The sequence below is a fragment of the Malus sylvestris genome, chromosome 9 (assembly GCF_916048215.2).
Source record: "Malus sylvestris chromosome 9, drMalSylv7.2, whole genome shotgun sequence".
In the NCBI taxonomy this organism is placed as follows: domain Eukaryota; kingdom Viridiplantae; phylum Streptophyta; class Magnoliopsida; order Rosales; family Rosaceae; genus Malus; species Malus sylvestris.
Window position 1 is genome coordinate 7,758,562 of NC_062268.1, and position 19,079 is coordinate 7,777,640.

The window sequence follows — 19,079 nt, forward strand, 5'->3', positions numbered from 1 at the left end:
AAATTTATCCGTTCTGACACAAGGACTGTAGGACATGGTAATGCCAACAAAATTCGAAATAGAGTGCTCAAGCAGGAAGAATCATACAAAACAACCAATTTACAGATCATAATGCAAATACATAGAACCAAGGACTAATATTTCGAGACTCTGATCATCTAGCATTGTTAGCAATAATAGTACTGGCTTAGAGCTTTTAGAAGGAAAAAAAAAATCAAAACACCAGTAAGAAACAAAATGTGCAAACAAGAACATTTTGATAAATGAAATCAGTAGCAGCTTGCTCTAAAAGCTGGTTTCTTATTTAGTAGGCTCTTGTTTTTCCACTCCCCAAAACTGAAGGAAACTGCAACATTACTTTAGTCTAAAGAAGGAGGAGAAATTGCTTAAAGTCTTCATGTGCACAGTTTCCATATAACAGTTTATTTGCATGACGTGAGAGGGAAGTCAGAATTGACAGTCTTCATTTGCAGTTTATTTGATTATTACGTGGTATCTTTCAATTGCTTATACTATTACAAATAGGGAAGTCTTGCTTTCCTTAACATCATATTCCACGGTGCTTTTTCTGAACAATTCTTGCTTTGTATTCCACTCATTTACCTTTGGAGCAAGTGGAACTTTTCTTTCAAAAATAAAAGAAAGCCGAATGGTGGAGAAGTTGGTGGGGCCAACTGTTGCAAGTTGTTTGAAAAAAAAAATGGAAAAGAAGAGAGCACTTGCCTTTGTGGCTTTGAAAAGTGTGTGTGTTTTGTCGACTCGCTCTTGGAGCACTTGCCTGGTGCCTTCTCATTGAGTATTGGAGCATTAAAACACAGGTGTGTGTGTTTTGTCGACGTAATTGATGGTGTTCATGTTACACTGTGATTTATGATGATGATTTAATTGTTTCTCGATTTGTAATTGTTGGCGAATAATGTGGCATATATGAATTGCAAATCTGTGTTTGTACGAATGGTTCAAGAGAGACGGGACTAGAAAAAGGAAAACAAGAAAGCAAGCATCTGGAATGCAGAGGGGGGGACGGATGGGAGAGGCAGAGAGTAGTGAGGGATGAGAGAGATTGATAGTGTTGGGAGATGGGGGAGTCTGAGTGGGGTAGAGAGAAGTGAGGGTTGAGTGAATTAGGCGTGGGAAGGAGGGGGACATGAATTAGTCGGGGTGAAGTTTTTTTATGGGGAAAAGAAACCCTTGCTTTCTCTTCGTGTTCTCCTCCCACAATTTGTGACCTTAGTTTTCAATTGGATTCACAGTAAAAAACTAGAAACTTGAGGTACGAAAATTTCAAATTTTTTGGTGTTTTTGATTTATTTTCAGTGTTAATTTCTGATTAAATTATTATTTTTAATAAACCCATTCAGAATCTGATATGGGTTTTGCCTGGATTTCAGAGTAAAAACCTTGAAACCTGAAGGTATAAAAATTTCAATTTTTTTATTTTTCTGTATTTTCAGTGTTACTCTCTGATTAATATTATTCTGGGTTTTGCAGAAATGCTATTCTTGCAAAAGACCTGCCATGTAAGTGATTTAATTTTTGCTTTTCGAATTTCTACTTTTCATGCATAATTATGAATATTTAGATGATTTGTGGGTAATTTTTTTTTTACTTAATCTCCCATTCAAAGTGAAGGATATTGAATTTTGTTATCATTTTTAAATTCAAGAAAGGCAGTCTGTGCTGCCTCTTCCGTTCTGATTTGAAGAAGATTTCTCAAGCGGCTATAATTTCATGGCTGGTTGGTTTAAAGCAATTCCAAAATTTGGGATCGTTTGGGATATTTTTAGGTTTTTCTGTGCCTCACAAATCTTGGATCGCTAAAAAAACCGAAGCTGTTTAAGCTTCTTCAGCTTTTTGATTTGGATTGAAGATGATTTTTAGCCAAAAAGGCTAATGTTTTGTGGTAAGTTCTTTGAATCCTGCGTCTGGGAGTTTTTTTTTTTTTTTTTTCCAAAGCTGTGAGATTTGTTTTGTTCAATTTTAAAATATTGCAAATTGAATTCTTTATTTGGATAAAAATTTTGATTAGATTCTGTATGGTTCTGATGAGGCACTGAATTGGGTTTGAGAGTTTTGATATTATGAGAGAGGTAGGGAGTATATAGGGAGAGAGGGAGGTAGGTGATTTGCAGAAATGGAGGGTGAGAGGGAGATGGATTGTCTGCCCTCCCATTCTCATACCCTCCTTATACCCTTTTGTTTTGTGCGGTTAAGCTATGTCAACATTTGTTTTTTATCTTATTATTTTTATAAAAAATTTAATATAAAATGTTGATATGGCTTAACCGTGACGGAACAAAACAGAAGAACATGAAGAGGGTATGAAAAAGGGAGGGCAGACAATCCATCTCCGGGTGAGAGAACAACGGGAGAGAAGGGGTAGTACATTATATTTTGATTTTATAATTTTGGGGGTTTTGTGTTTAAACTTGTTTAGTATTTTTTTTTTGCAGATATAGCCTACAAATGTTGACCCAAATGATGGACATAAGCATTACTTTCTATTACAATTATTAAAGTTAATTCAATTAACTAAAGTTGATTTGAATGTGATGATGATGGCAACTACTAACAACAAAACAACAATCTCTTTTGATTAAGGAGAAAGAACCGAAAGGTGAGGAAGAAAAGAAAGGAAATAAGGAAAGAGAGCTCTGCACATGCAAATGTCAGAGAGCTTTCCTTTCAGTGTACATGTAAAGCAAAAGTATACAATAATTTCAATAATATTTTTCTTCTAACACTGTTAACTTACTGTGTTCTTTATTGTTAAACATAGTTTTCAGTGATCTCTGGACAATCTCTATATGCATTGTATTTGTAAATTAGTTTCACTTAGTTGAAGGTCTTGAAAAACTTCATTTAATAAATCCAAAATGTGTGTTTTTTTAGGAGCCGTTTGATAATCATTTGGTTTTTAGTTTCAATTTTTTTGTTTAGATTTCTTTTTGGGCACGATAACTTTACTTTAGTATATGTAGATTTAATACTACAATTTAGTATAAATTTATATATTATCTTCTTCTTAGGTTCATCAAACATTTAGCTTTTTAGAATATCATTTTTGAAAAAAGTTGGAGTAGTGCATTTTATAGTGTGGTTGAAGTGGGATTTTTTAGAGGAACTGGTGGATCTCTGAAAAGGAACTTGGTGGAGGTAATACTGAATTTAATAGAGTTGGGTGTTTTGCATCCATTGAACAAATTTTGTAAACACTGAATTTAAAAATTGAATATACAAATAAAATTGTAGGTCAAATTCATTATTAGTTCTCTTAACTTCTGTTGAATAGATTTATACTATTGTAGGTTTAATGAATATTATTTTTAGTTCATAATTAATTGATGATTTTGAAGTGTAATATCTTTTGAAATGTATATAAAAACCAAGTTGCTTATCTTACCGATCTCATTCACTCATCTATCCCTCTGGTCATTCAGTATTATGCTTAATTTATTCAGGTTAAATGTGTCTTATTCATGCAGTTAAGGCAAGTCCCGCAGCAACGCGCGCGGGCATATTTACTAGTAGTAGACTATAAAAGAAGCAGGTTGTAGTTCCATACATGCTTTAGAATCAAGTTGTAGGAAATACCTTCAACAGTTCCAAGAAATCCACTGCAATTCGTGTCAAGGAGACTAAGGTTCAATTTTGTCCCGCGAAGAATGCTATGATCAGAATTGACATCATCAATTGCAGCTAAAATTGCCGGCTTGGCTGCCCTCCCAATAGTCGAATTGAAAGTAAACAGAGCTCCAATATTCAGAGAACTTGGCCTTGCAGACAAATGCGTGGCATTTTCTGTTCCAGCCATCACTTGCATGGACACCCACCTGCACAAGATCAATGCAAGCAGTGTTCTTGTCTTGCATACATGGTCAGTAGGCCTATTCATCAGCAATACCTTCATGCCTACAGAAATCTCTGCAACTGCCGGTCGAAAACTTGTCAAGTCTTCAACTTGGACTAAGCAGTGAATCAAATATAACGAAGACTGTAAAGAATGGCAGATTGAAGATTAACATCATGGGTTCCAAAATTCTCAGAAGATAATCCAGATTATATATTTTACCTTGAACACCAAGATTTTGCAGCAAAAACCCAATTAAAATTCCACTTTAATATTGTCTTAAAACACCTTGGATTCTTGAAATTGATACCCAAATGGAACCAAAAGAACAAGCTTGAACATGAGGTTTTACTCAAAAACTCCTATTAACAAAAATAAATAAATAAAACCAATTGAAATCCTCTTGAATATGGCTTAGACCACGTGGTTTCTAAAAATTAAAATTAATACCCAAATGGGAACCAGAAGAACAATTTTAAAATGGGTTTTACTCATAACTCCAATTTTGTACGGCTAATCAGTGTACTAAACTACCATCATTACCAAATCAAGCCAGGAATCCCTATTCCCAAACAGTATAAAATATCAAGTATTTGTATGAACAAGTTGGTGAAGCAAACCACATGCAGAACATAAAAGTACACAAAAAGTTAAAATAAAATAAAATCAGCCTTAAACAGTAAGTTTTTCCAGAAGAAGTTGAGTGGAAGAAGATAGCATTTTTAGATACCTGAATAGCCAAAGTTGGTTGAAGCTTTAGCTTTCAACAGTTTAGACTGGACATATGCATCTGCATATGCTGTTTCTTGAAGTTTTGTCTTCCCAGAACTAGGGATGGGTATAAAAACCGCCAAATCGAAAAACTGAATCGAATAGTGACAAAAAAAAAACTGCGTTGATCAAAAAATTCAAAACCGGAACAAAAACCGAACCGAACTGTTTCAAACGGTTCCGGTTCCGGTTTGGAAATATTAAGAACCGAAATAACCGGACCGAACCGTTTTTAATATAAATTATTGTTTTATTATTATTTTTATATGAATAAAACATTTTTCCAAGAAGACCATGTGCATAAGCCCAATATTTTTCTTCACTTCTCTCCCCTTTGTTGTTTTATCACTTTTCTCCCCTACATTATTTTTCTCCATTATTTTCCAATATATTATGCATTATATACACTTTAGATTTAGTTTAAGATCTAAACTTTGGTCTTGATATGAGTCTTTCTATCTTTTTATTTATATTTATATGCATACTTTCTATCTTCCGATCACAAATCTTGTAGATCTAGTAGTGAAAACTCAAATTTACTTGAATTTGTGGTTGAAACATGTGTTTGGTATTTGGTATTAGAAGTAGAATATTTAAAATAAAAAAAAAAATATATATATATATATATATATAATTTTGGTTAGAACTGTAAACCGGCATGAATCGAACTGAAACCGTCATGAACCTAACCGTACGGTTTTAGTAATAAATTTAAGCAGAACTGCACCGAACCGAACTGTTGAAATTTTCTGATTCTAGTTCCGTTTGTGGGTGGAACCTAACCGAACCAGACCGTGTCCACCCCTACCCATAACAGTCTTCCAAGCACAAGTAAAAAATAAACTTCTGGCTTTTCATTTTTTTAGGATATTTTTTATATTTATTATTTATTTTATATGCATATTATATAATATGCATCATATAATTAGCTGTCCGCAAGTTAACATAATAGTGGCTCTGGTCAATACACTTCATACCAAAATGATGATTTAGGTTGAACAGTTGAACTTCAACCGATTCTCGAGCAATTTTGTTATTATTTTATAGATAAATCTCAGTTTAATACCCTTAAATTTCGTGGTTTTCAACATTTGGTATATGAAGTATTTTTCATCCCAGAGTCATACCTAAAGTATTAATTTTGGAACAGTATCATACATGTGTTAGTCTAGCTGTTAAGTCTCCCGTTAACTGATGACGTGGCGCCCATGTGGACAATGACTGGGTGCCACGTGTCATTAAGGAGCCTACGTGGAATTTTTTTTTCAAAAAAAAAAAAAAAAATTGGACCTTCCCTTCCTCCCCAAAATTTTTCGTCTTCGGGAGCAAACACACATCTCTCCCTGGACCTCTGGCACTCGAAGCTTCAACAATCTCAAATCCATGGAGGCTGCTCTTTCATCAAACCCTAACCCTTCTCCTTTAATCGAATCCCTAGATCCTCATTCCGAAACCCTACCTTCATACGATTTCAATCCCCATCCTCCTGCCGAAATCCTAGCCTCAGATTCAAATGGCCCGCCTCAACCGCCGTTCACCGAAACCCTAGTTTCTGATGCTCAAAACCCTTTCCCAAATCCCCAAGCCGCTACTAAGAAGAAAACCAGCAGGCGTCGGCGCCACAGCTGGTGGGATCCTCAGCCCGAGTCGGAGAATCAGAGTGATGGTGGCGAGACGAGCAGTAGGACGAGGAAAAGTAAGTCACGATAGGCAGATGAGGAGCCGAATGTGATTTAGCTGCCGGATTTCATGGGTGGTATTGAGTTTGATCCAGAAATTCAAGCTTTGAATGGTAGGTTGCTTGAGATTAGTCGAATGTTATCTACATGGTGGCGGTGGTGGTGGTGGGTTATGCGTAAAGAGACGAGAACAAGGGTGGTGGAAGTGGTGGAGTGTTTGAGGGACATGGTGGTGGTTCGGAATATATAGCAAATTTCACGGATTTCATTACAATCATGGCTTCCGACAATCCCAAAGTCGTAGAAGCAGAGCCGCCGATGTCGTCTTGGAAAGAGCGCATCGTCTTCCCCACTCTCCTAGTTGGGATTCTCGGCGGATAAGCTGGGTTGATCTCCAAGCATCGAAAAGTCATGGGTCTTCCGACCAGTTGCTCTACCTATGCTGCCAATTTCGCCATAGTTACCGCTTGTTACTGCGGTAAATTTCATTGCTTTGTTCTGAAATTTTGTTCTCTGGCTTCGGATTTAAGTACCCATATGGTTTGATTGGTTCATGTTTGTTAAAATGTCTGAGAATGAATGTTGGATGGAGAGGGAGTGGTGGAAATGTAATGGGATTTAAGTACCCACATGCTCGTTTAAGGTTGTTTGAGAGAGAAAGTTATGGTGGTTGTGGGGTTTTGTCAGTTGGAGCAGCTAGGGTGGATGTGCAGGAGTTGAAGAAGGATAGGAAGCATTGGGTGCAAAGGAGGGAAGAGGAAGATGGTGGATGTGCAATAGTCGAAGAGGAAGAGGAAGCACTGGGTGCGAATGAAGAGTGAAGAACCCATATATATATATATATATTTTATAATTTTTTTAATATCCACGTGGCGCCCAGTCATTGTCCACGTGAGCATCACGTCATCAGTTAACGGCTAATTAAGAGCAACTTTAACGGATGTATGAAACTGTCCCAAAATTTTGACTTCAGGTATCACTATGGGATGAAAAAAACATGATGTACTAAATGTTGAAAACCAAGAAACTTGAGGGTAGTAAACTAAGATTAACCCTTATTTTATTTAATGTTTTTTGGTAAAATGGTATTGAGATTAATATAACTTTCCGATTTTGGTCATTGAGATTGTTATTGAGATTGAAAATTGATAAAAGTGGTCCTTAATTTTGTCCATCGTCAATCATTTTGGTATTTCTATAAAAAAATCTCCGTTAAATTAAAAATATTTTTGTCCAATAACCCCTCGCTTTTCCATTTAACTGAGATTTTTCACATAATGACCAAAATAGTTGACAACTGACAAACTCAGGAACCATTATTATCGATTTTCAATGTCAAGGACTAAAATTAGGAATTATGTCAATGTCAGAAACCATTTTGGCTAAATTCATTTAACTATAATTTTGTCATTCACTAAAATGATACATAATGTAACTTGTCTTATCAATATTCATAGTTTTTTCTGTATTTATAGTAAAAATTAGAAAAAGGAATAAAATAAAACATGTTTGTTTGAATTGGGGACGCCATCAATTAAAAATAAGGGTAAATCTCTGTTTACTACCCTCATGTTTCGTGGTTTTCAACATTTAGTACATCAAGTTTTTTTCGTCCCAAATTCATACCTAAAGTGTAAATTTTGGGACAGTCTCATACATCCGTTAGTCAAATTGTTAAGTCTCCTGTTAACTGATGACATGGCGCCGACAATGACTGGGTGCCACGTGTCAATATAGGGTCCACATGGAATAATTTTTTTGAAATAAATAATAAAATAATTAAAATAAAAATAAAAAGTGTCGTCTTCTACCACCCCTACCCCTCCCCCGACACTCCATCCATTCTCCCTCATTCCCTTCTCTTCTCTGCATCCACCCAACCCTAGATTCAATTTTCACAAACTATACAACAAAAGGAACAAACTTGAATACCCTCCTCCCTTCCAAACGAAAAGGGAAAAAGTACCCACAGATCCAACCCCTATAAATCCATCACCTGCAAACCGAAATTACAAAACCCAAGTAAAAATCCAAGAACCCACAAACCAATCGATAAAACAGATCCTACAAATATGACCCAACAAATTACCAGTAACAAGTTAAAGGGTCAGAGTGATGTTTGGGCCCGTCGGTTCCGGGTGTGGGAGTTGGAGCTAGAGAAGGGCATGGAGCCAAAATGTCGTAAACCGGCAGAACTGGTAGGGCCTCGACTGGAACCGGAGGAGCCGGTTTCTTCAAGCAGTGGGTTTTGGGGTCGACCTCAGGATCTCCCTCAGGGTGAATAACGGATATGGTACGAAGATTCCGTCTCCGGTTGAAGTCGTCCTTGACAGAGTGAGGGATTAAGAGGCGCTCGATCCCGTGGATGACGCCGTCGGGCCGGGTCACATCATCGGGTCGAAGAGGCGCTCGATCCGGTGGGCCTAGGGTTGGAAAAAAATCCCAAAAATCCCAAACCAAACCGAAAAATTCCCGAAACCAAACCGAAAAAATCCCAAACCGAAATTCCCGAAAATTTCGGTACCCAATACCGAACCGATCCCGAAATTTCGGTACGGGAATTGGTCTCAAGTTTTTGGGATTTCGGTATTCCCAAACCGAACCGAAAAAATATATATATATTATTTAATTTTTAAATATATATTTAGATCGATAGAGTCCATAGAAAATGAAGGGAAATTTGGAAAAATAACCAAATTTTAGACCCCATATAGAATTATAGCCACCATATTAATTTTATGATAATTATAACCAAAACTTGATGTAAAAGTACTAATATACCCTTAATATTAGGGTTTCTCACAACAATCAAAACAAACCTTTAAACTATCCTAAAATGAGAAATTAATCTTCATCACTTTTTTGTTTTCACTGTTCACTTTGCATATGCAATTTTGTATTCTTTCTTTATCCACTGGAAAAATATATTGGAATATATGCAATTTAGTCAGTGAAACACTAAATCCAAGTATCTAATTACAAAAATAATAATTAGCTATGGAATTAGTACCTTCTGAAGAACATTCTCATAGGTTGTCTTGCTAATTAAAGAGAAAGTTAATTCAGTGACTTCAATCTGCAGTAATCCTCAACATTTTAAGGTAGTTTAAGGGTTGTGTTGTGGTTGTTATGAGAAACCCTAGTATTAAGGGTATATTAATACTTTTACATCAAGTTTTGGTTATAATTATCATAAAATTAAAATGGTGGTTATATTTCTATATGAGATCTAAAATTTGGTTATTTTTCCAAATTTCCCGAAAATGAAGGCTTCAATAGTTGCACATATTTCTGTATGAATGATTTAAATCGACAGAGTCTTGCAATTGTAGCATCTACATTTGAATCCAGATTGGCAAAGTCTTGCAATTGTAGCATCTACATTTAAATTGACATAACTTGCAATTGGCACATATTGCAACGGGCTTCTTAGCAGATTGCAACCCAAAAGTGTTAAAAGGTTCAATTTTAGCCCAAAAACATAATATTTTAGTCCAAAAGCCCAAAAGCCCAAAATCATTTCGGGATTCCCGAAAATTGGGATTCCCGAAAATTTGGTTTGGGATCGGTATTGAAATTGGGATTCCTGAAATTTTTGGTTTGGGAATCGGGACAAGGGTTTCGGTATGGGATCCCATACCGAACCACCCCTAGGTGGGCCTGTGGGTTGTTGTGAATGGCGGAAGGGTCTGGGGACTTGGCGACAGGGAAAGAGAGAGAAAAGGAGTGGGTGGAGGGAGAAATGGAGTGAAGTTGGAGAAAACCACTTCAGCCTCAGATTTCTGGGAAGTGAAAAGTGGTTTTCACTTTTAACTGTTCCCTTTCTCTAAATTTTGAATTTTGAATTTTTATTTTTATTTTTAACTGAACCTCATCTCCAAAAAAAAATCCACGTGGACCCCTTAATGACATGTGGCGCCCAATTATTGTCCACATGGGCACCAATTAACGGGAGAGTTAACAGTTTGACTAACGGATGTATGAGACTATCCAAAAATTTACACTTTAGGTATGACTTTGGGACGAAAAAAACTTAATATACTAAATGTTGAAAACCACGAAACATGACGGTAGTAAAAAGAGATTTATCCTAAAAATAATGTACTAACTGCTAGGGCAATTCACAACTTAAAAAAAAATGGTAATAGTATAAAATGTGCCATATGTGACACAAGTGTGCATTATGCTTGTGTAAACATGAGAATTAAGTATAAAGAAATATTTGACCAAGACCCACTATAATTTTTCCAACAAGAAATCAAAATCCACTATAATATTGAGAGTTTTAAAGAAAAGTCCACGATACTGTTCACTTTAACGAAAAACCACATTTTTACACTAAAAAGTCAAAGCTGGTACTATTCATTTTACCTTTTATTTTGTCTTTATTGTTAAAACTCAAAATTTTCAAACCATTTTCATTAGTTTTCCTTATAATATTTATTGTGATCAACTTCTTGATGTTAACTACAAGAATTTTCTTTTTCTCGAGTTTGTTTTTTAAAATGACGAGAAAAGAAAGTCTTCCTATTTGAACTTTCTTAGTAATAATTAATACCATGGGGGAACATTCATAATTTAATACAGCCAATTTAATGTATTAAAGAGAATTGGTGGTCCAAAATGAAGCTGTCAAAATCCGTGACCACCATTCTAACGAATTCTCTTCCCTTATTTTTTGGGTTTTTGCTATCATTTTGTTCACACAGCGCGTGGTCATGTTTTCTGTGAATTTGAAGGGTCGTTGGGTGCACAGTTGTCACCTCAAAGTAGAACAAAAATTACAAAATATCTGAGACTAAGCCAAACAATTCCTTTCTTTCTTTTTGTTCTCCAAAACGGACGTAAACGTTCTTTTCTCCACAAGAAACAAGAACGTCAAATTAACATCATCTTAAAATAAGGAACTTTAACGAAAAACTTTTGATACTATTAATTTTAATGAAAAATCATATTTTTACACTAAAAAGTCAATCATGGTACTATTCACTTTACTCTTTATTTTGTCATTATCTTTAAAACTCAAAATTTTGAAGCCATTTTCATTAGTTTTCCTCTCAAATTAGCTACTCTTTCAACTTTGGTTTAATAAGTCACATGCATGTTTGCTTTTTGTTACTGTTACGAGAGAAACTTAAGTGATGCTTGGCGCTTTCATTGTAGATAAAAAATTTACTATTAAGAGATCAACTTACTGACACGTCTAGAAGACTATTTTGACATTCTAAACTAATAATATGACGTCACGTGTTTAAAGAGTTTTATATGACTTTTTTTTTTTTGGTAAAAGGATAGATTCATAGAAAAGAGAGGCACAAGGCCAAACAACATGCAGAGAAGCAAACTCCGCAACCCTAGATAGACACATACAAAGATAAATAGGATCAAGAAAGACACCACCACAATAGGTACCAACGTCGCCCTATCTACCAGTGCAACCCAACCCCAATTACAAAGGAGGACAAGGAAGACCATTTTTGTTCAAAATGCCAACTAGCGAAGATGGAGGTTGAACAACCCAACCGAAGCCGCACATCTCCGGTGAAATACTCCTTGCGACAAAATCTGCCGCCATATTTGCCGATCGTGGAATCCACGACCAGGAGCATGAATGAAAACTCCTCCCAACATCCGAGATACGGCTAAGAATTGGGAGAAGATGGAGTTTTATATAACTTTACATGATTGATTTGAGACGTTCTTTTAAAATCTTTATTTGGCTTGTCAAAAGAATAACTTGCATAAAAAAGCGAGATAGAATTTTAAAATAATTGTGTCTCAAACTAATCGTGAAACCACAAACTTAAAACAGATGACATCATGTTATTAATTCAAAATAACATAATGACTTTCCAGATTTGTAGGCAAGTTAAGAGATATTTTCCATATCTGTAGACGACAAGAATCAAAATGTGTGGTAGAAGGACATGCCAAACACGACAAAAGCATCCAACTTCAGCACATGTATGGTAACTTTTTAACTGTGTGTATGCAAACCATTTGCCATATCTGCACCAACCAAAACTATTCTTAAGTTGATCTTTAATTTTAGGATACAAATGTGTCAATTTCAAACACTGACATGTTTTACGACTTGAATTCGTCCAAACACATGACCTGATGTGTGTTTAACTAACACATTTAAAACTCCATTAACGCTGTTCAACTAATATAATTATTAAGATGATAACTTTTCCCATTTTGCATAAATAGTATGTATATCGTATCATGTGTATTAATCAACTTGTGGGCTAACAGAAACATAATTGATCCGGCAATGGATTTGTTGACTAGATGACGAATTAGATAAGATTGACTAGAATAAATTGATAAGATGAATGTATAGAAATCTGGCTCAGTTTCTATTTTATGAATAAGAGAATAAATGAATACTTCGATTCTTGAATGATTGAGATTGATAAGTAAAACAAGATCATACATTATAATGAAAATAATGAATTCAAATTAATGATGCAATATAATTGTTGAAAATAGAATTTATTATTGACTTTTGAAAACTTACAATTGACTAATAAATTTACTGGAAGTTGTGGAGGATGGTGCTTGTAGGCATCATTGGCAATTGAAAATTGCAAATTAAAGTGTTTACAATTTTTCTTTGGTTGCAGTGTGAACTCAAAGAATTGTTTGAATTGATTGGAAAGAATGTGGAAAGTTAAGTCTCTTTCTCCAGAGTCTTCCTCTTATAGACTTGGAAATGAGACTTGGATGATTGATTTCTTTATTGTTGAAGTACAGGATGACTTGCTCTTACTGTTGATGAATTGTGATATTGTTGGAATAATTATTGCTTTTACTGTGGTATATGTTGAGTACTTTTCTGATGACTGAATTATTCCTTATTTCGTTGGAATAGTTGATGCGAATATTTCCTTAATACTTTACATGGTGACTTGGAATGATTATTGAATTTTCACATGGCAACTGATAAGGTGTTCACATGGTGATTCGACATGATGATTGAATTTTCACATGGTGACTAGCTTTGTTCACATGATTTCATGCAAACGGGTCTTGAGAATCTTGGTAGTCGGCCCATCTAGCTATTTGGTTGTTTGGGTTGGTTGATTGATGTGAAGATGCATCTGAAGACTCTGAGTCTGAAATTTCTTCATCTTCAGTATGGAACATTCATAATTTAATACAGCCAATTTAATGTATTAAAGAGAATTTGTGGTCCAAAATGAAGCTGTCAAAATCCATGACCATCATTTATTCTATCCTCTCATCTTTTTGTCATCTCTTCTCACATTTTTTTTATTTTGTTTTTTTATATTATAATAAATTAATATAAAATGTTGATGTGACTTAATCATGATCATTCAAATATAAAAAGAAAGAAGAAAAAAAAGGAAAAAGAATCTTACTTCTGTACACACATCCACATTCATACTTGCTATTCATCAAATGAAGATGAAGCCAACGTGGAGCTGCATGTGTTCCTTTCACGGTACACTTGTGCTATTTTTTGGGTTTTTGCTATCATTTTGTTCACACAGCGCCAGGTCATGTTTTCTGTGAATTTGAAAGGTCGTTGGGTGCACAGTTGTCACCTCAAAGTGGAATAAAATTACAAAACATATGAGACAAAGGTTAGTTTGGTATTGCCATGTTTTAAAAAAAAAATATTCTTCTGTTATAATGTGAGAATAAGTAAGAGTGAAATAAAGCAAAAGAGTGTTTGGTAAACTTTTTTGTAAAAGTGTTTTTGGAAAAAAAAAAAAAAAAGCAGTATGATAGTGTTTGGTAAACCTTTATGTAAAATAGCTGTGACTGTGTGAAATGACCAAAGAGGATATAATACTAGATATATTATTAATTTAATTTTCTTAACAAATAAAGGTGAATTACTAAATATACTTTATTTTTAAAAGAAAAATATTTATAAACTTTATCTTAAATATTAATTAGTATGACAAACTACTTCAATTGAAATATTTTAGACTCAAATAGCTTTCATTAGTACAATATTGTTAACATTTGGTCATTAATCTTCTTCAATTCATTCGATCCGATAGCTAAAATTTGAAAAAGAGGTGTGAAAAATAAAAATGAATGTGTGGATAACAATATTCTAAATAACTTTGGCCTTGACTTTTCCCTTCATTTTATTATTTTTATTCTATCATGCTATTGATTAACAGTTCCAATCTTCCAGACAAAACCAGGAACAAAGCCCGTGGAAAAATGAAGGAAGATAGAGGAGAACCACCTCGACCGCTCTATTCGAAGAGCTCAAAAGCCCTAACCTCAGACCCATGCCTCGATCCACAGTCCATGTGTCCTAATTCCACACTTGATCTCAGTGAAGGCAACTACACTGATTCGAGCAACTACATTGATTCGAAACCCCCTTCGATGAACCAGACTGAGATTTTTCGAGCTCTCAAAGTGGTTAAATTTAACGCGAAAAGCAAGAAATACTCATAGTTTCAGTGGACGGAGCTCGCGATGTCGTGAGATTGCTGGGTTAGGGCTTAACAGATCCCGATTTCGATTTGGGTTCGTCGAAAAAGAACGAGAATCGTTAGGGTTTTTGGTGGAAGCTTGAAGAAGGCATGCAAGAGAGGCTAGTGTTGATGCACAAAATCAATGAGAACTTTGGTACAACATAAGATGTTAAGTTTTGAATTTCTGAATTTCCAAATTTTCGAAAATATATATATATATATATATATATATATATATTATTTTTTTTAAGCTTTGTAGGTGAAGTTTTTGTGTTGAAGCTTTGTAGGTGAAGCTTTGAGGTTGAAGCTTTGTTGGGTACCATGAATTGATTTTGCTTCACAATATCTTGATCAAGAGTGTGTGAAGCTTTTGGGTTGAAGCTTTGTAGGTGAAGCTTTTGTAGGTGCAGCTTTTGTAGGTGCAGCTTTTGTGTTGAAACTTTTATAGGTGAAGCTTTTGTAGGTAAAACTTTTGTGTTCAAGCTTTATAGGTGAAGCTTTGGTATTGAAGCTTTGTAGTTGAAGCTTTTGTAGGTGAAGCTTTGGAGTTAAAGCTTTGGTGTTGAAGCTTTGTAGGTGAAACTTTGGATTTGAAGCTTTGGAGTTGAAGCTTTGTAGGTGAAGCTTTGGAGTTGAAGCTTTTGTGTTGAAGCTTTGTAGGTGAAGCCTTTGTGTTGAAGCTTTTGTAGGTAAAACTTTGGAGTTGAAGCTTTTGTAGGTGAAGCTTTAGAGTTGAAGCTTTGTAGGTGAAGCTTTTGTGTTGAAGCTTTTGTGTTGAAGCTTTTGTGTTGAAGCTTTGTAGGTGAAGCTTTGGAGTTGAAGCTTTTGTAGGTGAAGCTTTGGGGTTGAAACTTTGATGTTGAAGCTTTGTAGGTGAAGCTTTGGAGTTGAAGCTTTGTTGGGTACCATGAATTGATTTTGCTTCACACTATCTTGATCAAAAGCATGTGAAGTTTTGAGAATTGTGGTTGCCCTCCATTGATGAAGCTCTTGTTGGCACCTTAAATTGGTTTTGCTTCACACTGTCTTGAAGCTTTTGAGAATTATGGTTGCCCTCCATTGATGAAGCTTTTGTTGGCACCATAAATTGGTTTTGCTTCACACTGTCTTGATCAAGAACTTGATCAAGAGTGTGTGAAGCTTTTGAGAATTATGGTTGCCCTCCATTAATGAAGCTTTTATTGGCACCATAAATTGGTTTTGCTTCACACTGTCTTGATCAAGAGTGTGTGAAGCTTTTGAGAATAATGGTTGCCCTCCATTGATGAAGCTCTTGTTGGCACCATAAATTGGTTTTGCTTCATACTGTCTTGATTAAGAGTGTGTGAAACTTTTGAGAATTATGGTTGCCCTCCATTGATGAAGCTCTTGTTGGCACCATAAATTGGTTTTTCTTTACACTTTCTTGATCAAAAGTGTATGAAGCTTTTGAGAATTGTGGTTGCCCTCCATTGATGAAGCTCTTGTTGGCACCATAATTTGGTTTTGCTTCACACTGTCTTGATCAAGAGTGTGTGAAGCTTTTAAGAATTGTGGTTGAACTCATTTGATAAAGCTCTTGTTGGCACCACAAATTAGTTTTGCTTCACATTGTCTTGATCAAGAGTGTGTGAAGCTTTTGAGAATTATGGTTAACTTCTTTGATGAAGCTCTTGTTGGCACCATAAATTGTTTTTGCTTCACACTGCCTTGATCAAGAGTGTGTGAAGTTTTTGAGAATTATGGTTGCCTTCCATTGATGAAGCTCTTGTTGGCATCATAAATTGGTTTTGCTTCACACTGTCTTGATCAAGAATGCGTGAAGCTTTTGAGAATTGTGGTTGCCCTCCATTGATGAAGCTCTTGTTGGCACCATAATTTGATTTTGCTTCACACTGTCTTGATCAAGAGTGTGTGAAGCTTTTGTGGTTGAACTCCTTTGATAAAGCTCTTGTTGGCACCATAAATTGGTTTTGCTTCACACTGTCTTGATCAAGAGTGTGTGAAGCTTTTAAGAATTATGGTTGAACTCATTTGATGAAGCTAATGTGTTCACCTCTTCCCCCTCTCTTTTTTTTCTTCAGATTTTTATTTTTGAGGGGGAGAGGGGGTGCTGCAAGTTTGAAATTTGAAAACTCCCTAGCTTGTGTGGAAGTTTGAAGACTTTCCATGTGGGGTTTTCTCATGGTTTGAATTTTGAATTTTGAATTTCTTTGGCCATGTTAAACCTTATAAGAATTATAAGTTTCCACTATTGTCATTGTCTTCATTTGCTCATTTTGTAGTGATTTTTGGAGACAGAGTGCTCTTATAGTTGAGAGGGATTCCGGCATTGCTTTGCACCATCTTCAGGTTGGTAGTCTTCTCCATTAGATCGCATGCTTTCATTCTTGTTGAATTGTTTGAGTGTTCATGTATTTGGTTGAGAACATAATGAACTGATTGAGCTTTTTTCCATGCCCTAAGAACTTCCTTATGTTTCGATCTTTCATGTGGTGATAGAGTTTGTTTCTGTTTGTTGTAGATGTCAGAGTCTGGAAGTCCTAATGATGAGGGCTCCCCTAACTCTAACTCTAGGTTTAAGCTTGCAATGTTGGAGTCTTCAGGGCCTTTGTTGGAGTCTTGTACAAAAAATTCGAGATTGGGTGATCTTCGCAATTGTCAAGCCTTAGCCAAAATTGGTTATTCCTCCTTCATGTCAGTGGGTGAGGGGGTTGTTTGTGGCGCCATACCTATATTTCGCTCTGAGTTCATAGTAGACCATTTAGTGCAAAACTTGTTAGATAGCAAAAAGCAACTTGAGGCCCTAAGGCAGTCATGTAGTATCCCCCGTAGTGTAGAAATGCGTTTGGTGCATCATGAAGAATTGTCTTCTAAACCGCCCAAGGGTCATGTTATGTTATATACCCAGATATTATTGACTTTAGGGGTGAAGCTGCCTTTGCACCCGTGGTTGCAACAGATTCTGTCTTTCATTGGATATGCGCTTGGGCAACTTTACCCTGGTTTTTGGGATACCTTGATCGGGTTTTATATTATTTGGATGGAATGTGGGTTAGGTAAGCCTTCCTTTCATCAGTGGCGTTACTGCTATAAGATGCGCCCGGTGAAAGCATGCACTAAGTATGTCGAGTGTGCATGTCGGAGTGAGAGAGAACATATTGTCTTTGGTAAGAAAAAGGCATACTGCACTTGGAAAAATCGTTAGTGCTTTCTTTATAATGATTGGGAGTATGCTAAGGGTGTCACGCCTGAGCGACGTGTTCCTACTCACTTCCAGACTGTAGGTTGTAATGTATCCATTGTTTGCATTATTTGTTATTTTTTGTGATTTTCTCTTGCTTCTAACATTTTTCTTTGTGCAGAGACGCGAGAGACCATTAAGCTGTCTGGACGGGAGCTAGTTGATGTAAAGAAGGTGTTGAGGGTGCCCAAATAGGATAGACATTTGGGCAATCTACGACCCTTATTTCGAAAGTACGGTTTACAGCCCCTAGTGTCAGAGTGCCAGAGACGAGCAAGTAAGTTGTATATTTCATTTCACCCCTTCTTTCTTTTACAAAGTTACATTCCTTACTTTAATTTTTCTTGTTCAGTGGAGAAAGCGGGCAAGAAATGGGAGACTAGCGCCAAGAAAGGGAAAACACCCATGTTAGTTCCCGTAGACGACATTTTGTTTCACAATGGAACTCGTAAGCACCGGGTGAGGCCAGCCCCTAAACTTAAGTCGCAAGAGGAGGTCCTCAAGATTGCTGCCTCAAAGAAGGCTGAAGCTGAGGCCATCGGGTGTGCTGTTGCCATAGTTGCAGGAGAGGAGAGACGACTGTTGCCTCCTCTTCCTACCATCAACCCTATCTTTCCTCTAACCATGAAGTCTACTGACTAAGAAGGTGACTCTAGCTCCAGCCATAAGAGAAAGTACAAGGAAGAGGTTGGCAGCATCCATTGGAAGGACTTGAAGGTTGCCATGCAGCCAATTAGTTTTAGGTATGTCAATAATTGCCTAGCAGGACGTCAATCCACTGTTGATGAGCTTGGCGAGCCGCTAGATGAGAACGAATCAGATCGTGACAGGATGATGATGCTATCTTCTTATGTAAGTGTTACTTTGTCATTTCTTTACTTTCACCCCTCTTTTTCCTGGATGATCATGTTTCATATAGGTCATGACCGAGTACGATGACAGATTACGAGATGTCGAGTGGTACAAGGTAAAGTTTAAAGAGAATAAGCAAATTGTGAATGACGCCAGAAAAATGAGCAAAGCTTTGGCTGATGCCATCTGCCTTAAGCATCAAAACTTTAAGAGTTTGAAGAGGCGGAATGGTG

The 19,079-nt window shown here is 36.1% G+C and overlaps 3 protein-coding genes and 1 long non-coding RNA gene across 13 annotated transcripts in view; 2 read left to right on the plus strand and 2 right to left on the minus strand.

Annotated features, from left to right (window-relative positions):
• Positions 1-19,079, minus strand: part of LOC126583320 (glutamate receptor 3.4-like) — a 148,697-nt gene that overhangs the window by 75,711 nt on the left and 53,907 nt on the right. The window contains exon 2 of one of the 2 annotated variants that reach the window (XM_050247659.1): positions 4,073-4,128. In XM_050247659.1, the coding sequence (XP_050103616.1) occupies positions 4,073-4,128 (56 nt within the window). The other variant, XM_050247658.1, reaches the window with a different exon arrangement.
• Positions 1-19,079, plus strand: part of LOC126583332 (50S ribosomal protein L6, chloroplastic-like) — a 98,374-nt gene that overhangs the window by 18,761 nt on the left and 60,534 nt on the right. The gene's annotated exons all lie outside the window — the stretch shown is intronic.
• The window catches only part of LOC126583324 (glutamate receptor 3.4-like), a 105,571-nt gene that overhangs the window by 3,947 nt on the left and 82,545 nt on the right, over positions 1-19,079 (minus strand). The window contains exons 1-2 of one of the 7 annotated variants that reach the window (XM_050247668.1): positions 4,581-4,704; positions 3,595-3,930 (exon numbers count right to left, since the gene is read on the minus strand). In XM_050247668.1, the coding sequence (XP_050103625.1) occupies positions 3,595-3,910 (316 nt within the window). In that variant the 5' untranslated portion in view covers positions 3,911-3,930; positions 4,581-4,704. Of the gene's footprint in view, positions 1-358; positions 480-723; positions 846-3,594; positions 3,995-4,580; positions 4,705-19,079 lie in introns of those variants that run through there. The other 6 variants (XM_050247667.1, XM_050247665.1, XM_050247671.1 and 3 more) reach the window with 6 other exon arrangements.
• LOC126583333 (uncharacterized) lies at positions 728-3,341 on the plus strand. Its single transcript, XR_007609720.1, has 3 exons — positions 728-742; positions 819-1,903; positions 3,030-3,341. It is a non-coding gene; the product is annotated as an uncharacterized LOC126583333 (long non-coding RNA).